Genomic DNA, 19,042 nt, shown 5'->3' on the forward strand with positions numbered 1-19,042 from the left:
AGGCGCGAAAACTTGACATTTGCAACCAAGGGTTGCACCGTACGCCTAAAGGACGCGAATGGGGGCAGGGAGGTCGTTGCGGGCTGCAACATCCAAAGTGAAAGCCGGGCCAGTGGGAACCCAGGAGCCCCGCAGGGCCTCAGCAGCAGTGAAGCCCGGCCCCCGGCAAGGATGCGCAGCGCCAGCACCGGCGTGGCCTAAGCAACCAAGAGCGCCTGCGCGTGCGCAAAAGGCCGACCCGACACAGCCTTCTCCAGGTGCGCGGGCGCTTCCGGCCGGACTTCTACACGCCCTACCCGAGGCGGAAACTCCACGGCCCGCGCATGCGCTTTCCAGCTGTCCCACTAAGTCAGGGGGCCCGAGACTGCAGGTGATCCCGCCCCTCCCCCGTAGGGCAGAACCAATTGAGCGGCGGTGGGCGGGATTTGCGAGAAAGAAGCCCGCCCTCGCGCCGCTTGAGGTGTGTAACGATTGGTTGGCGCCGTGGGCGCAGGTGCGCGGTTCCTATTGGGTGTGGGCGGAGCGCGAGCCCCCGAGCCGTCCTCGGAGGCTGCAGGTGGGCGCGCGCACGTGCCGCGGCTCTCGCCCCGGGTCGGGTGCGTGCACACGGGCACGCGACGGAGGCGGCTGAGAGCGAGCCTGCGGCGCGGTCGGCTCTGCTCCGCCCCCTCCTCCTCCTCCAGCACCGCCGTCGCCTGGGCGGCCGAGGCTCGGAGGGAGGGGCCCGCGTCCCCGCTCGCCGCGTTGCCAGTCCCACCGTCGGTCCCGCGGCGTGAAGAGCTAGCTGAGTGGAGCTCCTCGCGGAGACCCGAGCCGCGGCCGCCCCAGCTGCAGATACCTGTGAGGAGGCTGCCGGGCCGCAGCCGCGTTCCGAGCGCCTCGGGGGCGGCCCGCCCGGAGGAGGCCGCCGCGGGGCCCGGCGCTCAGCATGAACCGCAGCCACCGGCACGGGGCGGGCAGCGGCTGCCTGGGCACCATGGAGGTGAAGAGCAAGGTGCGCGGGGCCCCGGGCCGGGCGGAGCGGCGGAACTGGTGGGGGCCGGGGCCGGGGCCTGGGAGGCCGGGGCCGGGCTCAGAGGGGCGGGAGGAGGAGAGGGACGGATTGAGGAGCTGCGCCGGAGTCTGGTGGGGTGCGAGGTGGTGGGATTTACGTACAGGAGACCGTCTTGCTGAGAAGGGGTCGGGGCGGCGGGTTGTGATTGCTCCTGACCCAGGTAGGAAGACGCGGTGGAGCCTTTGAGCTCGTTTCTTAAATCGCATTCCTGTGCAGGGATGGGAGTAAGGGCTACGGTAGACGCGGCGATGGGAGGCATTTGAGCAGAGGGTGGGACGAGGGGGTTGGGGTATTCTTCCTACGGTCTCGGAGAGAAAGTATTTGGAACATCCCGTTGTCAGTTAGCTTTGATTCCTGCTAGCCATTTTTCTAGCACTAAGTTGGGTATGCATTTAATCCATAAAATTAGCACTATCACCTCACGCTTGAGTAGTTCTTTACAGTTTTGAGTCTGGATGCTCTTTTCATTCCGTCATGTTACCTTTTAACATCAAGTGCTTTCACCCTCGACCAACGGCATGCCAGTTTGGTGATAATTGCTTCGGTATCAACTGAATTCCTAAATTGCAAGGCTCAGTGAGCAGAGTAGTCTGCAGGGATTAGCTAGGGAATGCTTTCCAAAGCAGATCTTGAACTGGAATTTGAAGGTGATCGGCAGCTGTGAGAGGATTTTTTTTCCCCAGCGTTTCATGAATTGAAGAGCCAAAAGGATGTTTGGATAATCTAGTTCGACTCCCCTTTTACAGATGAGGAGACTGAGGGTCAGAAAGGTTATGACTTCCCCAGGCTCTGCTTTTATGACAAAAGCTTAGAGGCTTGGTGAGTAAAGTTATTTTACAAAAAATAGAGTTGGGAAAACCAAAACACGCAAAATAATAGGAGAAAAGTTAAAGCATGAGAACTTCAAAAATAATGACACATCATTGAATATAAGACTGCTGAAGGAGAATGCAAAAATAGTGATCTAAAGTACAGAAGAGTAAGCCGACGAGTAGCATGGTTTTTGTCTGGGCTTGACAAGCAAATTTCTGAAAGTTGCTGAAACTGAGAATCACATCAAGAATATATGCGTGTACGTTCATTTTTAAACTTTATTTGAAACCTAAGAACTCATGTATTAGGATAGGTATTAGTTTCAGAAACCATTCCGATTGATAAGAATAGAAATGTAATTATAGAAATTTAAGGAATCTGCTCTTCCCTTGGTCCTGTGTGGAACTGCCATTGCAATGGGGTTGAAGTGGCTTGCTGAAACTAAAGGTTAAGATGTCTCAAAATATGTGGAGCTTTTCATCTAGCGGACTAGTGGTGGTAGTGGCTCCATGCCCATTGGGTGAACCTTTTCATGGCTGTTCTGTTATGAATCTAGTTTGGGTTTGTGGGACTTGAGGTTAAGAAAAGAAAAACACTTCTGATAATGCATAATCTTAAAGTTCAGTTTGTGGTCTTAATCTTGATAGCAAGTTTTAATCTTTTTTTGTCCTTGGGAAAATATGAGTAGGGATGTGAATATGATACAGTGCTTAGTCTAGGTGCACTGCTGAATACTATCAAATAGTAAATGGATTCTCAGTCTTTGGTGCCTTCTGCCAACTAATTTGTAAATCTTTCACATACTTGTGCTAAACTATACATTGTGTGTTTGACCACTGCCATAGTTGCCCCTTGTAGTGAACCATGTCTCTTTAATAGAGCATGCACTGAATTGATGGGTGGTCCGTCTAGCATTCTGGCTGTATAGCTCCTGTATCTAGTGTGTCTGTGACCTCTTATGTTTTAAACATATATTGTTGGTACATTTGATTTTAATGTACTGAATAAAACACTTGCCATGTAAGCCACTTGAAAAAATATTTGGATAGATTTTCTTCAGCATAGAAATTAGGAGTGTCAACTTTATTATCTTTGTTCATGGAAAGGAAAAATGGTACAGATAATAAAAATTATGATAATGCAATTATAACTAAATTTGTGATACCAGTTACCATGTGATTCTTCTTTGGTAACTGATTTATCTTCCTAATTGTTTCTCCTGAGTTGGGAACATTCTTAATCAGTAATCAACGTGGTGACCTTTAATAATGTTAGAATGTCTGTGAGCCTTAAAACTTCCTAATTATTCTTCATAGACAAATAGAATATGAAAATTAAGTTTACATTTGTAGAATGTACCAACTGATGCTGGGGTGAGGCAGTCTATACACATTCTGGATGGATAGGACAAAGTAAACTAGGGTAAAAGTTGTAAATGGTTAACTGTGAATTATTCCTTTATGACTAATTGTTGATTAGGTCTTAATTTTATCTCTTTATGTAGTAAAATGTTCTCTTAATCCTATTGCTTTGTTGTAAGAATCATAATAGTGTCTCTTCCTTCCTGCCAGTGTTTGCAAAAGGGCATAGCTACTGTGAAGCCAGACAGTTTTTCATTGATTCTATCAGGACATTTAAGCAAGAGAAAAAGTTGAACATTCATCCAAATGTATTAGTAAAAGCATTGAAGCCCTAAAATATTCAATTAAACGTTATTCCCATTTGTAGTACATCAGGGGAAGGGGTAAACCCTGTGGATGAATCAGCACTCGCAGTGTTATGTTATGATACCAGAATAAAGAAAATGGAGCAGAAACTATGACTTTTGATAACATCATAAGACTAGCTCTGATATGAAGGGTGTTCCCTGAGTTTATATTTACTTTGAAATATGAAGGTGTGACCAAAACTTTTTGAGCGCTTTAGGTATGAGTCACCTTATTTTATTGACAGATGTTAGTGTTTATGTTTCAAGAATGTTTTGGAAACTTTAAATTATTTATTAGCTATGAGGTGGTTTTGGTGAGTTTGAACTTTAAAACCAGTGCTTGTATAAGCAAGGCAGATGAATTTCTTAATATAGCAAGAGCTGTGAATCCAGATATCCCATTGGGACCTTGGGAAAATGAATCAACACATTTGTAAACAGCTCAAATTATGATAGGGACTTTTTCTGTGTGATACTTAAGGCGCTGTCTCAGTTGTACATTTTTATTTCCAGCTAATAACAGATATTGAGAGGAAAAACAACCTCAGTGATCAGACACATTTGGGAAACTGTTATTTAAATTTAAAAAACAACTTATGGGACTTAACCATGTCTTCAGTTATGCTGGTCTCTACAGTGACTCTTGAGAGCAGTTAGTAGTTATGTAGCATATTCCAAACTGGAATATACTTTTTCAGGAAGGCCAGTTAACCTTTTTCAGGTTTCTACGTTTGAGGAAATGCCATACTAGTCCTATAGTAAGTTGTACATTCTATTTATTATGGGCTGGATGAAACCAATCCTTATTGTTAAGTAAGAGCCACTTTAATGATTGGTGATGGAGAGCAGAGAACGGATAGAGATCTGAAATCAGAACTGGAAGGATAAATATCAGACATGATGGAGGTTGTCATACTCTCTATTTTTTCGATCCTTATTGCCTCTCTGATGAAATTATTCTCTTTACCCACTAATTGGTGAGCTTCTAGAGCAGGCCTTTCAATCTCTAGGGCCTAGTGCTGTGCCAAGCACATAAACATTTATGGCATTAATTAGGTAGTTGTAGGGCATATATTTGATGTATTAATAAAGCTTCTTTTTTAGCATTAATGTAGGGAAGATGCTTCTCATCTCTAGACTTGTTTCTTAGAATGTATGCCTCCATTTCTATAGTGCCTTACACTAAGGAGCTCAGAGCCTCTGTATATTTTGCTGTTGATCCTTGCCCACAACCTGTGAAATTGTAGTTCCTTTTATGGGGAAGGAAACTTACACACTTTTTGCTAATGGTCAAAATAAAGATTTGGGTGCCTCTTTGGTACCCCGTGGCCTGTGCAGGGAGAGTGCTGCTGTCAGGATCTGGTCGTTCAGACAGGGTTTGAGCTGAGTTGCTCTGCGGATGGTCCCCAGTGAGGCCCCGGGACTCCAGGGATTGATCTGGGCCTGCCCCTCTTGAAGGGAGTTTCCTTACGAGACTCAGCATCGAGGAGGCACAGTCCTGTGCCTTTACCTCGGATTATGAGGTTTTTGACAGTGGACTGTGTCACAGGAAATAGATCTTCTTTATTAAGGGAAATAACTTGCTATGTTAATTTTTCTGTGGCATGGAGTTTTTAATTGAGTCCTTCTGTTATTTATGTTTTCAAAAAAACTTTTAAAATGTGTTTTGTTATATTTATAGTTTGGAGCTGAATTTCGTCGGTTTTCACTGGAAAGATCGAAACCTGGGAAATTTGATGAGTTTTATGGATTGCTGCAGCATGTTCATAAGATACCCAATGTTGACGTTTTAGTTGGCTATGCAGACATCCACGGAGACTTACTACCTATAAATAATGATGATAATTACCACAAAGCTGTTTCAACAGCCAATCCACTGCTGAGGATTTTTATACAAAAGAAGGGTAAGTACCACTGTTTAGAAACCTTATTTTAGAAATAGTAGTTTGTTTCTCCATTGATTGGATAGAAAGATTTCTTTGCCATTCAAACTTAATGAATAAACATTATCTGTGACTATTACTATGTTAACTAACCAGTAGATTAAAACATTTGTGCTATTTTTGGTCTAATTACCATCTTTACACTTAAGTGCATTAGAAAGTTTGTTTTTAATCATTTTAACTTTAACCTCTTAGATTCTTTATAGAAATTAGAAATTTATTGAATCCTCATTTCATTGAATGAAATTTTAATGAACTATTATCCATTCAGAAAGATGTGGTGGAAGAAGTATGGCTTTGGAGTAGTCAAGAGCATTCATTCTAATCTTTTGTGTGTGTGTGGCAACCAACTTTCAAGTGCTTTAATTACTAAACAGACACATGAAGGGAAATTATTTCATCTTCCTGAATCCCAATGTCTTTATCAATAGAGTATAATACCTCTTAAGAGTACCATAATGATTAAATAAGCTAAGTGCTATGCCCTGGAATGTAGTAGTCACCCAGTAAATGTTCTTTATTCCCTCCCTTTTGGGATATTTTCCACTGAAATGTATAAAATTAGTTTAGTTATCTGGAATGTTAAATAGAAGGTTTCATTAATCTTGCAAAAGAGCATTTGAAATAATGACCGTATTTTATAAGAATTTTCAAATGTATTTTGAGTCTGTATTTTTTAACTTCTTCACCTTCTCCCTGTGTGTGTCTGTGTATGTTAATCTGAATATGGGTGGCAGCAGGATAGGAATCATTATGATGTGTGCCATTTATTCTTTCTCTTTGGTAAATGAAGTTTGGGGAGCCAGTGGAAAGCAGGGACCCTAATTAAAACCTTACTATGTTGGAAAACCAGCCCAGAAAGGGACTTGTGAAAACTTAACTGGCGTGAAGGTGAAACTTTTTCCAATCAGTTGATAAGCACTGGACCACTCCCAGGGCTTTAAAATTCCACTGATTGTGTATCTTTGCTTTTCTGGACTTGGAGAAACTAAAGTCCACCAACAAAATAAACTGCTAAGGCAAATTTATGGCTAACTTAGTATATCTATATTACTTGATTATTTACGAAGTACTTTCACACACAAAAATTTCCCAATTTTTGGGAAATCTATGAGATGGATCTCATAGATATTTAACAGAGATATGATATAATTAGAGTAGTACTTCAAGAAGGTTAATTTGTTGTTAAGGATGAATTGGAGTGGGCAACACTGTACAGCAGAGCAAGGAACAGGCAGTGAAGTAGTGAAGAGGCTGTCTGGGATGCTGCTAGGTAGGTGAGGAAAGTAGCAGTGGGAAGATAAAGTGGGAAATATTTGAGAGTCACTGCATTCACAGCTGAATGGGATAGCATTGAAGGCGAGGCCAACAGAGAATAATAACTATGATTTTAAATCTGTTGGCTGGGACAATGCCGTAAACAAGCAGCATTTGGAAGAAGGAAGGATTTGGGAAAGGAAATTGTAAGTTTTATTATAGAACAAATAAGCTTATAAGGCTGATGAGTTGCATATGTCATGCAGGAAATTGGAAATGGTTATCTGGAGCTTAGGATAGAAAGCTAAATGCTAGTCAGAAAGATTTGAAAGTCTGCAGAAAAGTAATAGTAGAAATTATGGGAACAGATATAGATAGGGCAGGGTAAAATAAAGACCAGACATATCACCTTGGAAAGCTTCCTGAGAATCTGGGAGAAGAAAGAATGTCTGTATAGGAGGGAGAAGGACAAAACATTAAGTGCAACTTATCATTTTCAGCAAATAATTGTGGTTGAATAATAGGCCTTTTTCGTTAACAATCAATTTTATTTTCATTAATAATTTATTTGCTCTCTGGAATGTATATTCAAGTGTAGTATGGCCATATTTAAACTACAGTCATCTAACAATTTTATTAATTAGCCCTTTGTTAGCAAGATCATGAGAGTTGGAATATATCACCACATGTTTTTTTGTAGCACTTACATGATCACAAAATTGGTCCTAGCATCTTTGAAGAATGGTTATCTGGCATCTTCTACTACTTAATTTTTAAAATTTTTACTTATTGAGTAGTATAAAATTGGAGTTAGAAATTTTTCCTGTATTTTTATTGAGACTTTTGAAGGTTTTTGGTTTTGGTGTAGGACTGTTTGTTTAGGTGTAGAAATATGTTCAGATATGAACGAAAGTGCTAAAATTTCCAGTGCAATTGATAGCCCTTAGAATTTGATTTAGAAATGAGCAGTCCATTCAGTAGAAAGATTTTAGTTTAAAAAATCACAAATTGAATACAAATATAGCTTCAGCATAAAATGAAAGCAAGTTAGTTCAATTCATTCCTGCTTTAACCCCTCCCATGGCTTCCCCGTTGCAACGAGAATAAAATCTTTCCTGATTTGAACTTCCCAACCTATCTTCCTCCACTTTTCTCCCTCATCCAGCCACCACATTGGCTTTCTTTCTGTCCCTCACCTTGGTGCGATTGCTGCTGTCTCTCTGCTTTTGCATTTGCTTTTCCTGATAACACTTTTCCTCCAGGTCTTCCCATGGCTGCTCCCTCCCCTTTCAGATCTTAGTTGCTCAAATAGCAACTTTCTCAGAAGGGTCTCTTGACCACCTAGCTAAAGCACTCCACCCTCCCACCTTTACCAGATCATCCTCTGTCGACCTGGAATGATCTTATTTATGTATTTGTTAACTTGTTTTATTGTGTGTCTTATTTACTGCTGCCCGGCATCTGTGACTGACTGACTGACTGACACAGTGTGGTGTCATTCATGTTGATACTTTCTTCTAACAAAGCTCAACAGATGCTTGAGTAGAAAGGTGATTCTCTGTATTCCTCAATGGACATTAAATTCAGGAAATTATACTATAAAGCTTATAACATTAAGTATAGTTAGGTTTTACTGCTTAATTACAACACAATTTCTGTTTTCTTGGCTTGTTGATTCCAATTAAAGGATCAACAGGGCAGCAACTACACTTGATATGTACCAAGTGATTTTTAAAAAAACAAATTTTATGATTTAAAGCCATGCAATCCTTTAAAATCCTGATATACTCCACTAAATAAAGTTTGAGTGAAAATTTACTGTTGAATGTGAACTACTATAGTCGGAATGTGACAATAGTATTATGTTACAAATCTTGGAAAGTCCTATATTTTATTATAATTTGTTAGAAGAAAAACCCCATACTCTGTTTATAGGCCTATTGTGGGAGCAAAAAACCTGATATTGTAAAAGTTATTTTCACAAAGAAGGGTTCTCAGGTATTTTAACTAGCTCCAACCTCCTTCTAGAGTTTAGAGTATCCTTATTTGGAAGAGAGAGAAGAGAAGGTACAGAATAGAGCATTTCCTCTTGTTTAGGTTGTTATTGTGTACTAAACAACTTTAGAAAATCTGGTTGCTCCTTTAAAAAATACCCAGGTCATTCTTGTACGTTTGGAGTACAGCCAAGGAAGTGTGTGTTAAATCTGAAAGCTTAGCAGCCAGTCATGATGAGCACAAGCTCACTGCCAGATCTAATCAGAATATCTACACCAAAATGTCTTGCTTTATCACGATCTGTTTTTGTATGACATACATCTTGGATTTATCAAAAGAGTTTGTTGGAAACACCAGAGGGACCTTGCTTTAAAATGTCTCACTCAGAACATGGCCTTGGGCCCAGATGCCTGTAACTGGGCACTTAAATCATCTCTTAGACCGTTGCAGTGCATTGGACATTATTTTGTAGATGTACTTTAAAGTTACATTTTAATGAATCAGGGTTTAATACTTAAAACAGTCTAAAGGACATACATTGTAATAGTAAATTGTGAAAAATAGTTTTTAACCAAAGGTATGGCTCCAGAAAATAAAAAGAACAAGAAATCGTGGCGTGATGTGTGAGACTATTACATGAGTTTCTCATGACAGAAACCTGGGTGTCACCTTTGACACACACCTATTTTTCAGCCAGTCACCAAGTCTATTAAAACTGTCCTCTAATTATTTTTCAAATTTGTTTCCCCATCTCCACTGCCTCTGCTCCAGGCCAGGCACCATCCTAAATGAAGGTAGTAATTTCCTATCCTCCCCTACCAGTCCGCCCTCTAGCTTGTTTTCAGAGTGAGCTTTGTAAAAAAGCAAATGAGATTGTCATCACTCTGCCGCTTAAAATCCTCATTTCCTTCCCATTGCCCTTAGGCTAACGTCTATAAACCTTACCATATACCAGGAGGCCCAGTTTGTCTGGTTGGCCCCTGGCCACCTGACTTGGCTCTCCACTTCCCTTTCCACCTCCCATTTCACCCCTCCACTCAAGTATATTGGACTTCTTCATATTTGTTGTATCTTGTGCCCCCTTCCCTTTACCTGAGTAGCCTCTGCCCCCTTCTTTTCCAGTTTCAGGGTAAACCTCTTTCTCTCCTTGAAGCCGTACCTTTCCCCCAAGCCCAGGTTAGAACCCCGTGTATGTGCTCCCACAGCACAGTGCACATCACTGTTCTTGGCCCCATTGTAATAATTTAATATTTGGAATTACTTGTTAATTGCCATCTTCTCTTTCACACTAGACTATAAGCACTGTGAAAAGCAGGTACCATATCTTTTGTTCACAGAGTCTGTGGCACAGCACAATTCCTGGCACATAGTAAGTGTCCATTAAATATTTATTTGGCAATTGATTTTTCTTCTAACAAGAAATGAAAAAGTCTGCAAACTTTGAATGTTGCTTTAAGTGTTTTGAAGGTTTAATCCTTTTCAGGTTTGTCAAATCCATTTCATTTAGCCATTTTGGATTAGAACAAGGGTTGGTACACTAATGCCCTTGGTCCAAATCCAGCCTGCTGCCTATTTTTGTAAATAAAGTTTTATTGGAAAACAACTATTCTCATTCATTAACATATGGCTCATTCCTTATTGTCTGGCTGCTTTGCAACAGAGAGTGTGTGATCTGCCATGTCTAAAATATTTACTGTCTGGCTCTTGATGGAAAAAGCTTGTCAACCCCTGGATTAGAACCTACAAAAAATTATTTCATTCTCCCTCTCTTCCTACTGAATTTCAAATGGGACATAATCTTCAGCCTTCTTGGTGACTCTATCATGAACTTTTGTTCTGATACTGTACAGGGATGCCAGTGGGTTTTATATAAAGCTGTTTATTTTTTTAGGTTTGCTTTTTAGTCACTGTAAGCTTTTATTTCTTGTATCTATCTGTGCCTGTCACTCACTAGTGGACCCTTACCCTGCTCTGAATTTTTGACTCATGATGTTCTCTCTGTGAGCTAAGAAATGAGATAACCAGGCTTTTCAGAATTCATGTTTAAAGAGTTGGAGGTGTGGAGGAAGGGCCTGCAGGGCTCCTCTCTGCGTAAAGCACAGGAGTTTATTTGTGGGTAAGGAAGTGAGACATTGAAGTTGGCTATTCAGAGGTCTTCTAGGTGGGTCTTTTTCTGATCCAGTTATCCGAGGTTGTCAGCTGAGGGCCAGGCCCTGGATAATTGAGGTATTGCTGTGTAAACCTACATCACATACAGTTGCATAAGCCTGGGTTTATCCAAGTGGAAGGTTGCTATGAATCAAGTTTCCAAACTTTATATCTCATCCAGAATTCCATGCTCTGATATACATACTCGGGTAGAAAGTCAGCTTCCATTCCCTTTGGACATTCACCTTTATACTTTAAACTAACACCCTGTACCCTGGCTTTCTGCCAAAATATTTTTTCCCCAGTGGCTGGAAACTGATTAGCTAGATGGCAGAACAAAGGTGCCTTTGTACTGGGGCATATTGCTTTTGGGAATTTAGCAGAGAACATTCAAAGCAAATCTAGATGCCTTGCCAAATTATGCAGATTTAGGGTTTTTTTGGTCAGGTTTCCCATGAGTAGGTATGTAGGCAACTTAATTTTGTTCTCAGTTTGTATGGCTTGGAATTTCCTTTATAAATGTTATTTAGCCTTTCATTATGGATTGCTTTCGAATGAAAATGTTTAATTTTGAGAGAACATTCAGTAGAAGATATTCTTGATAGGTTTTAGATAAAATTTTGCCAAAAAGATTCTCGCATCAGTGGATTTATTTTCAAAGCCAAATTATAAATAAAGTTCTACTTTACAAATGAAGACAAAAAGCATCCTTTGGGGGCAAAAAAATACCAAAAGACAAAGTATCCCTCATCTTGTTGTTTTAATCTGAAACTAGTTTTTTGAAGAGTGTTCAAGCAGCATCGGAAAAGAATCCTAATGATCTCTGGTCTCTGATACCCATTGGACACCTCACATTTGTTATTGAAACTTGAACTAGTTCTTTTTGGGGGGCCTTGTGTCTCTTTTTTTCTCATTGACTACTTTTTTATCCTTGAAAATTCTGCCTCTTTAGTTGAGATTTGTATTGACCTCGAACAGCTGACATAGGGGAAAACTTGTTAAGTTTAAACAAATTAATATTTAGCATGCTGTCTCCATGCCAGTTATTTTTTAAATGTGATTTCATCTTTTGTTCCTGCTGTTAATTTCCTTTTATACCTGTCATTCTCTGATTAGTTTGTTTGTAGTCTAACTTCCTTCAGCCATAAGATTTAACAACATCTGATTACAGGTGTCCTGTTTTCCCTTAGTTTACACCAGAGATTATAAATTGGTGGCTTGTAGAATGAATTCGACCCTGAATGTGTTATTTGATCCAAGGAGTGGTTTTTTGGTTGTTTTTTCTTCTGCATTGCTTTTTAAATTTGGTGTCAACATTTTAAAATGGGAAGTTTTACCTAAAAGCATGGCTTTCCGACATCTCTTGAAAAATTGGATTTGGCCACACAAATTCCTGTAGTCCATGAAAGAAAAGCTTTTCTGGAGTTGAGGCACAGCTGTGCCATTTAAATGGAGTGGAGGTTCTGCAGTTTGCCAGAGTCCTTATCACTCCCTGTTGTCTCTGTCACTGACACACAGGAAGAATGCCCTTGCGCTTAAATTGTTTTTCACACAGAAAAGAAGAAAATTAAAAATCTTATACCTTAGTCTCTTTCAAACGTGGAAAAATGGAAGATTAAGAATTCCCCAGAAAACTGAGGGGGGGGAGGCGTGTTTTTATTTGTGGACAGAAAGACCAAGATTCCGAAGTATTTGGTATGCACCAGCTTCACTTAATGACACTGCCTGCCCAGGGCCTAACATAGGTGTTTGTGCTTGTTCTTTTGATTGACCTTGGGGGCCAAAGTGTCCCATTTCATGTCTTTGAGTTGACTATGATAAGCATGCAAATTGGAGGTATTTTAAACAAGTGAAGAAAAAATACACTTTAAGTATCTTGCTTAAAATGATAGTTAAAGAGTATATTTATAGGAGAAATCAGAATTTAATTTATGTTCAATATTTTGTTAATTGTTTTCAGGAAAGATAAAATCCTGTAACTTTTTTCCGGTAGGGAAAACTGTTCTAGAGTAATTGACATACACATTATTTCCAAACTTTTTTTACTGTCACCCATAGTAAGAAATCTGTTTTGTATTGCAAATGTTTATTGTATGCTGATAATAAAGCAGAGAACAAGATAGTTAATGATCGTTCTGAATTCTGCTTTTTATGTTGTCAGAAACAAATTACTACTGGTTGTGTCATGTTAGTGTCAGGTATTAAATGCAATTAAAATTATTTGTTAGAGGTTAAAAGCTATAGATTTCTTTTACATTAAAAAAACACCAGTAAGGTGTTCTCATTGAAAAAGAACAAATATTAAAGGAATATTTCTGAGCAAGGATAACCCTTAGTCTCCTCAATCCCACTTCCCTCTCCAGTGTGTCTTCCAAGTCTTTTTTGACCTTCACTGTGTGTTTCCATTCGTAGTTATTGCGTAGTCCTACCACTGATGATGCTTTACTAGGTGCCAATGCCTAGTATTGCTCTTCTAGACATTTTTTTTCTTTATTCCCCCTTCCCCCACATGGTTCTCTCAGTCTGTCTGCTCATTGTTTGCTCACCTTCTCCAGGAGGCACTGGGAACCAAACCCCAGACCTCCCATGTGAGAGGCAAGTACCCAACGGACTGAGCCATACCCACTCCCTGTGAGCTGCAGCCTCTCCTGGCTTGTGGCGGGGGTGGGGGTGGAGGTGGAGTCTAGCTCTGTTGCAGCAGGAAGTAGCACTTGCTGGTCTTCTTTTAGGAGGCACCAGAACCTGAACCTGGGACCTCCCATGTGATAGGTGGGGGCCCAAGTGGTTGAGCCACATCCACTTCCCACTATTCTAGACATTCTTTAGTAGTCATTGAGCTTTATCAAATTTTATTTCAATATTTGATAATTTTGTTGTGTTTCCTTAAGATGGCCACCTACTGTTTTTCCCCTGGTATAACATCTCTTTACTGTATATTTGTTTATGTATCAGATACACTTGAGTTATCCTTTCTGTACAGATTGAACTCCAGATAAATGGTGTTTTGTAGCACTTCTATAATTATTTTTATTTTCTTTTTAAACAGAAGAAGCAGACTACAGTGCCTTTGGTACAGACACGCTAATAAAGAAGAAGAATGTTTTAACCAATGTATTGCGTCCTGACAACCATAGAAAAAAGCCACATATAGTCATTAGTATGCCCCAAGACTTCAGACCTGTGTCTTCTATTATAGATGTGGATATTCTCCCAGAAACGCACCGTAGGGTTCGTCTTTACAAATATGGCACAGAGAAGCCCCTAGGATTCTACATCCGGGATGGCTCCAGTGTAAGGGTAACACCACATGGCTTAGAGAAGGTCCCGGGGATCTTTATATCCAGACTGGTCCCAGGAGGTCTGGCTCAAAGCACAGGACTATTAGCTGTTAATGATGAAGTCTTAGAAGTTAATGGCATAGAAGTTTCAGGAAAGAGTCTTGATCAAGTAACAGACATGATGATTGCAAACAGTCGCAACCTCATCATAACAGTGAGACCAGCAAACCAGAGGAATAATGTTGTGAGGAACAGTCGGACTTCCGGCAGCTCTGGCCAGTCTATTGATAATAGCCTTCCTGGCTATCCACAGCAGATCGAACCAAGCTTGGAGCCAGAGGATGAGGACAGTGACGAAGATGACATTATTATTGAAGATAATGGAGTACCACAACAGATTCCTAAAGCTGTTCCTACTACTGAGAGCCTGGAATCAACACAAATAGAACTCAGTTTTGAGTCTGGACAGAATGGTTTTATTCCTTCTAATGAAGTGAACTTGGCACCCATAGCAAGTGGCACAAACACAGAATTTGAAACATGTGTTCCAGATCAAAAACTCTTAGAAGAGGATGGAACAATCATAACGTTATGAAACCATTCTCTGAATGTTTTGTGGGTGAGGATGCCATGGGAACTTGTAAATTTGGCTAGTTTAAAGCATATATACCTCTGAACCAGTGACTTGGAATAGGCATGAGAAAAATAATATTGCAGAATTACAATGTTATTAAAATAGTAGTTTGATGATTGCTAATGTAAACTTAGGTGGATCAGAGGTGAATTTAAATCCAAAACAAAGGGGCCTTTGCTAATGAAATTATGTGCTTCTTCTGTTTTGTCTTTGGAAATCTGGATGTTAGAGCACATTTTGAGAACTATGAGAAGACTAGATCATTTCCATTTGAAGTGGTTGCTTATTTAACCTGCTGTGCAGAGCTCAGTTAATTTTTCCTTTAACTTTTTTTTTTTTTTTCCATTTCTAATGTGAAGAAGTCTGTTTGTATCTCTTTTGATACCTTGGGGACCTCAGCTCTCGTGTTCCCAATATTTTATTTTTGTTTCTTAATGTTTCTCTGTTAATTTAGCACAATATTTTCTGTGCTGCATTTGTTTTAATTTCTAAGAAATCAAACCAGTTGTTTTTAAAATTAGCATCCCGTGTTATAAAGCATTGAAGCTACGTTCCTGAATGATGAAGCCCTTTAACAGTTGTTCAAGTTGGTGTGTGTTTGTCCATCCTGTAGCTTCCATATTTACAGACTAATTCCACATAGGCAAAATTTATGTTTTAAAAGGCAGGTCCATTGACCTGGGTAATATTGGAGACTCTCTCCTTTAACCTCTTCTAACCTATTCTTGTTCTCATTCCCAAAAGCACAGGAAAACATTCCTTTTGTTTGTGTGTGTATGTGTTTTGTTGGTGTTTTTTATATTTTTAATGTATTCAAATAGTATGAATTGTTTTGGATTTTAAAAATGCACCCAAACTAAGAGGTTTTTACACACAGGACAAACTTGTGCACTTTTTTATACAAAAAAATTGGGTTGTCTTTAATGGGATTTCTGGGAACACTGCCTACACTTTATGAAAAATACATGTTTTCACCTTGGACAGGTAGAGTTTATCACTAATAATTTTATGAGGCTATTTATTACTTTTTAGTTTCTCCTTGTAGAGCAAGTTAAGAGTAAGGCTGCTAACTTTCATTTTTTTGCCCGATTTCTTTGATATGTAACATTGTACAATGTGCACAAGTACTATGGTATGCTTATATATAGAAAAGAATATTATGAAGTACATAAGTTCCTTCTGGCTTATGGATATTTCTCCCAGAGTTATTTATTAATATTATGGTAGGGCTGTTAATGGATAACTTTATAACTATTGCGTGCTATTCAAGCAATGAAGAATCAATGACTCCGTTTTGAAGGATATTTCTCTATATAGTAAAAATTTATGAAGTAAAGTCTTGATTAAATGAAGATCACTTGACTCAAAATACATTTAAATGTGTCTTGTTCACATTACCACTAAACATATTATCACTAAACTATTAACTGAATGCACAATGTTATGTAATACAATGTAGTTTTTGTGAAATTCACTAAAGTTTTTCCATTTATATACCACTATTTTTAATAGCATTCCAGCTTTAACATTCTGTGAGTCTTATAATTTTGACTCTGGAGTGACAAAATAATGTTAGTATGTAGAAGGTTAAACTTCATTTAAAATATAAGTGGTGCCGGGGTTCAACATTTTAAGTAAAAATACTTTCCCATACTACCTCTCTCTCTTTTTTTTTTCTAAATATAGTTTTAACGTAAAAATTTTTCTCTTGAAACAAATAACTTCAGGGCTTGACTTTTTTGTACAAATTTTAATTGTAAAATACAAATTTATCTTGTATGTATTCATGAAAATGAAAATCAAAGCTGCTAGTACGTTTAGTTATCCTGCTAAGAGTATGTCCGTGGGGTTTTCAACTGAATCTCTATCATTTAAGTTATTGGTGAAATAATTGATCTGGACATATTGTAAAGCCAGTAGATTTTGGTTATACAATAAAACATCAATTCATTGGTAGTCTGAATCAGTTTATTTCAAGTGTGCTTTTTAAACAAAAGTATCTGGATTCAGCATAAAATCTTATAGTACTAATTGTCAAGCCAACTGTGAATTTTGTTTTGTATAAGTAAATTTATGATAACATTCTCATGAACTATTGACAAAATATATGTAGTTTTGTGAACTATGAATTTTCTAATTAAATTTTACATACTGCGACATGATTTTTACATGAATGATACTTTGTTTAAACTATCAAATGTCAGTATTTTACTACAATTTTATTATAAAATGTACATTATCACTAAATGAACTTTGATTTTAAAAAACCAAATTAGCTTTAGTTGTATATTATTTTTTACAAATAAAGATAGACTTGTATAAAGGCTACTTTCTTGTTTGAAAATATATGCAAATTTATCCAACAAATATTTACCAAGCACCATTATCAAGTGGGTAGGAAGAAAATTGCTAAGTTATAGCAAGATCGTTGCTTCCTTAACTTCCCCTCCCTCCACACCGATGGCTCCCTTGTCTGTTTGCTCGTTGTTTGTGCTTGTCATCAGCTCATTGTTTTTGTGTCTTTAGAAGGCACTGAGACCTCGCATGTGGGAGGTGGGCGTTCACCTGCTTGAGCCACATCTACTCTCTGCTCACTTGTTTTTGCTCATTGTCTCCTCATTGTTTTTGTGTATTCTTTAGGAGGCACCAAGAACTTCCCGTTGTGGGAGACAGGTGCTCAGTTGCTTGAGCCACATCTCACCTTTTATTATAATTAATTTTTTTTATTTTTAAAGAAGCTATAGATTACATAAATGTTACCTAAAAAATATAAGGGGGAAGTGGATTTGGCTCAACTGATAGAGCATCCGCCTAACACATAGGAGGTCCAGGGTTCAAACCCAGGGTCTCCTGACCTGTGTGGTGAGCTGGCCCACGTGCAGGGCTGATGTGCACAAGGAGTGCCGTGCCACACAGGGGTGTCCCCTGCATAGGGGAGCCCCATGTGCAAGGAGTGCACCCTGCAAGGAGAGCCACCCCACACAAAAAATGCACAGGCCGCCCAGGAGTGGCATCACACACACACAGCTGTCACAGCAAGGTGACACAACAAAAAGAGATTCCCAGTGCCGCTGACAACAACACAAGTGGACATAGCAGACAACAGGGTGGGGGTTGGGGGGGAGGGAAGGGGAGAGAAATAAAAAACCTTAAAAAAAATATATATATATATATAAAAGGGATTCCCATATGCGTCACTCTTTGCCTCCCCCACATTTTCCCACATTAACATCCTTCCTTAGTGTGGCACATTTGTTACAATTGAACCCATATTGAAGCATTGCTACTAACCAAGGACTACAGTTTACACTTTGTCCCACACAATTTTGTAAAGTTATGACAAAATATAGAATGGCCTGTATCCGTCACTGCAATGTCATGCAGGACAAATCCAATGTCCCAAAAATGCCCCCATATTACACCCATTTCTTCTCCCATCCCTCAACCTCTGGTTACCAATGCCTTTACATCAAGAGTTCTTTCATTGCTAGAATAATAAGCCTATAGTAGGATAATAATAAGACTACTTGAGTCCATTGTTCATTCCCCAATTTTGAGGATTTGGGGGTGGTGATGCCCACTTCTAATTGAGAGGACGCTTAGATCCCATGGGGCAGATGGATGAGCTATTTTCCAGTTGCATACACTGTTTCTTGGGATGGGCATTGACCATTATGTCCTTATTAGTTGTCCTGGGTGAATCCAAGGAACTGGAGAATAGGTATTGCAACTCTGCTGAAATTCAGGGCTCAGCTGGCACATGAAAGGAACAAAGATTTAAGTCTCTGGAATATATCAAGTATAGGTGCTAATTATGGGCTCAAATAAAAAGGGGCAGAAGAGCCATGTGTAGAGAACTTGTAAATGAGTAACTGTTACACTGGGGAGCATCCCTCTTAACTTTTAATTTTTAAAGATATATATAAATTTTCTACACTATTCACAAGTCTATGGCTGTGGACTGTAAGGTGTATTAAAAATATATTTACTTCTGATAGTAGAGACATGATATCCACCCAAAATTATCTTTGAACATTGTTCAAGAGTTTAAAACAAGAGAAAGTAGTTCGTAATATGTCAGTTTATCATCTTCTGAACTTCAAATTGAATTAGTTATGCTTATTTATTACTGTCTTATATGGTATTGACTATATGGATTGAATTCAGTTTATACTGAAAATTTTAAAAGCTGAGAAAGAGAACTCCTCTTTC

At 39.3% G+C, this 19,042-nt stretch overlaps 1 protein-coding gene across 1 annotated transcript; it reads left to right on the forward strand.

The window, feature by feature from the left end:
• Positions 1–338: 338 nt before the first annotated feature.
• On the forward strand, positions 339–17,158 carry PARD6B (par-6 family cell polarity regulator beta). Its single transcript, XM_004462193.5, has 3 exons — positions 339–994; positions 5,257–5,479; positions 13,965–17,158. The coding sequence occupies exons 1-3, from the start codon at positions 929–931 to the stop codon at positions 14,789–14,791; spliced, it is 1,116 nt and encodes a 371-aa protein (XP_004462250.1). The 5' UTR covers positions 339–928; the 3' UTR covers positions 14,792–17,158.
• The last annotated feature ends 1,884 nt before the right edge of the window (positions 17,159–19,042 follow it).

Source organism: Dasypus novemcinctus, chromosome 24 (genome assembly GCF_030445035.2).
Source record: "Dasypus novemcinctus isolate mDasNov1 chromosome 24, mDasNov1.1.hap2, whole genome shotgun sequence".
In the NCBI taxonomy this organism is placed as follows: Eukaryota; Metazoa; Chordata; class Mammalia; order Cingulata; family Dasypodidae; genus Dasypus; species Dasypus novemcinctus.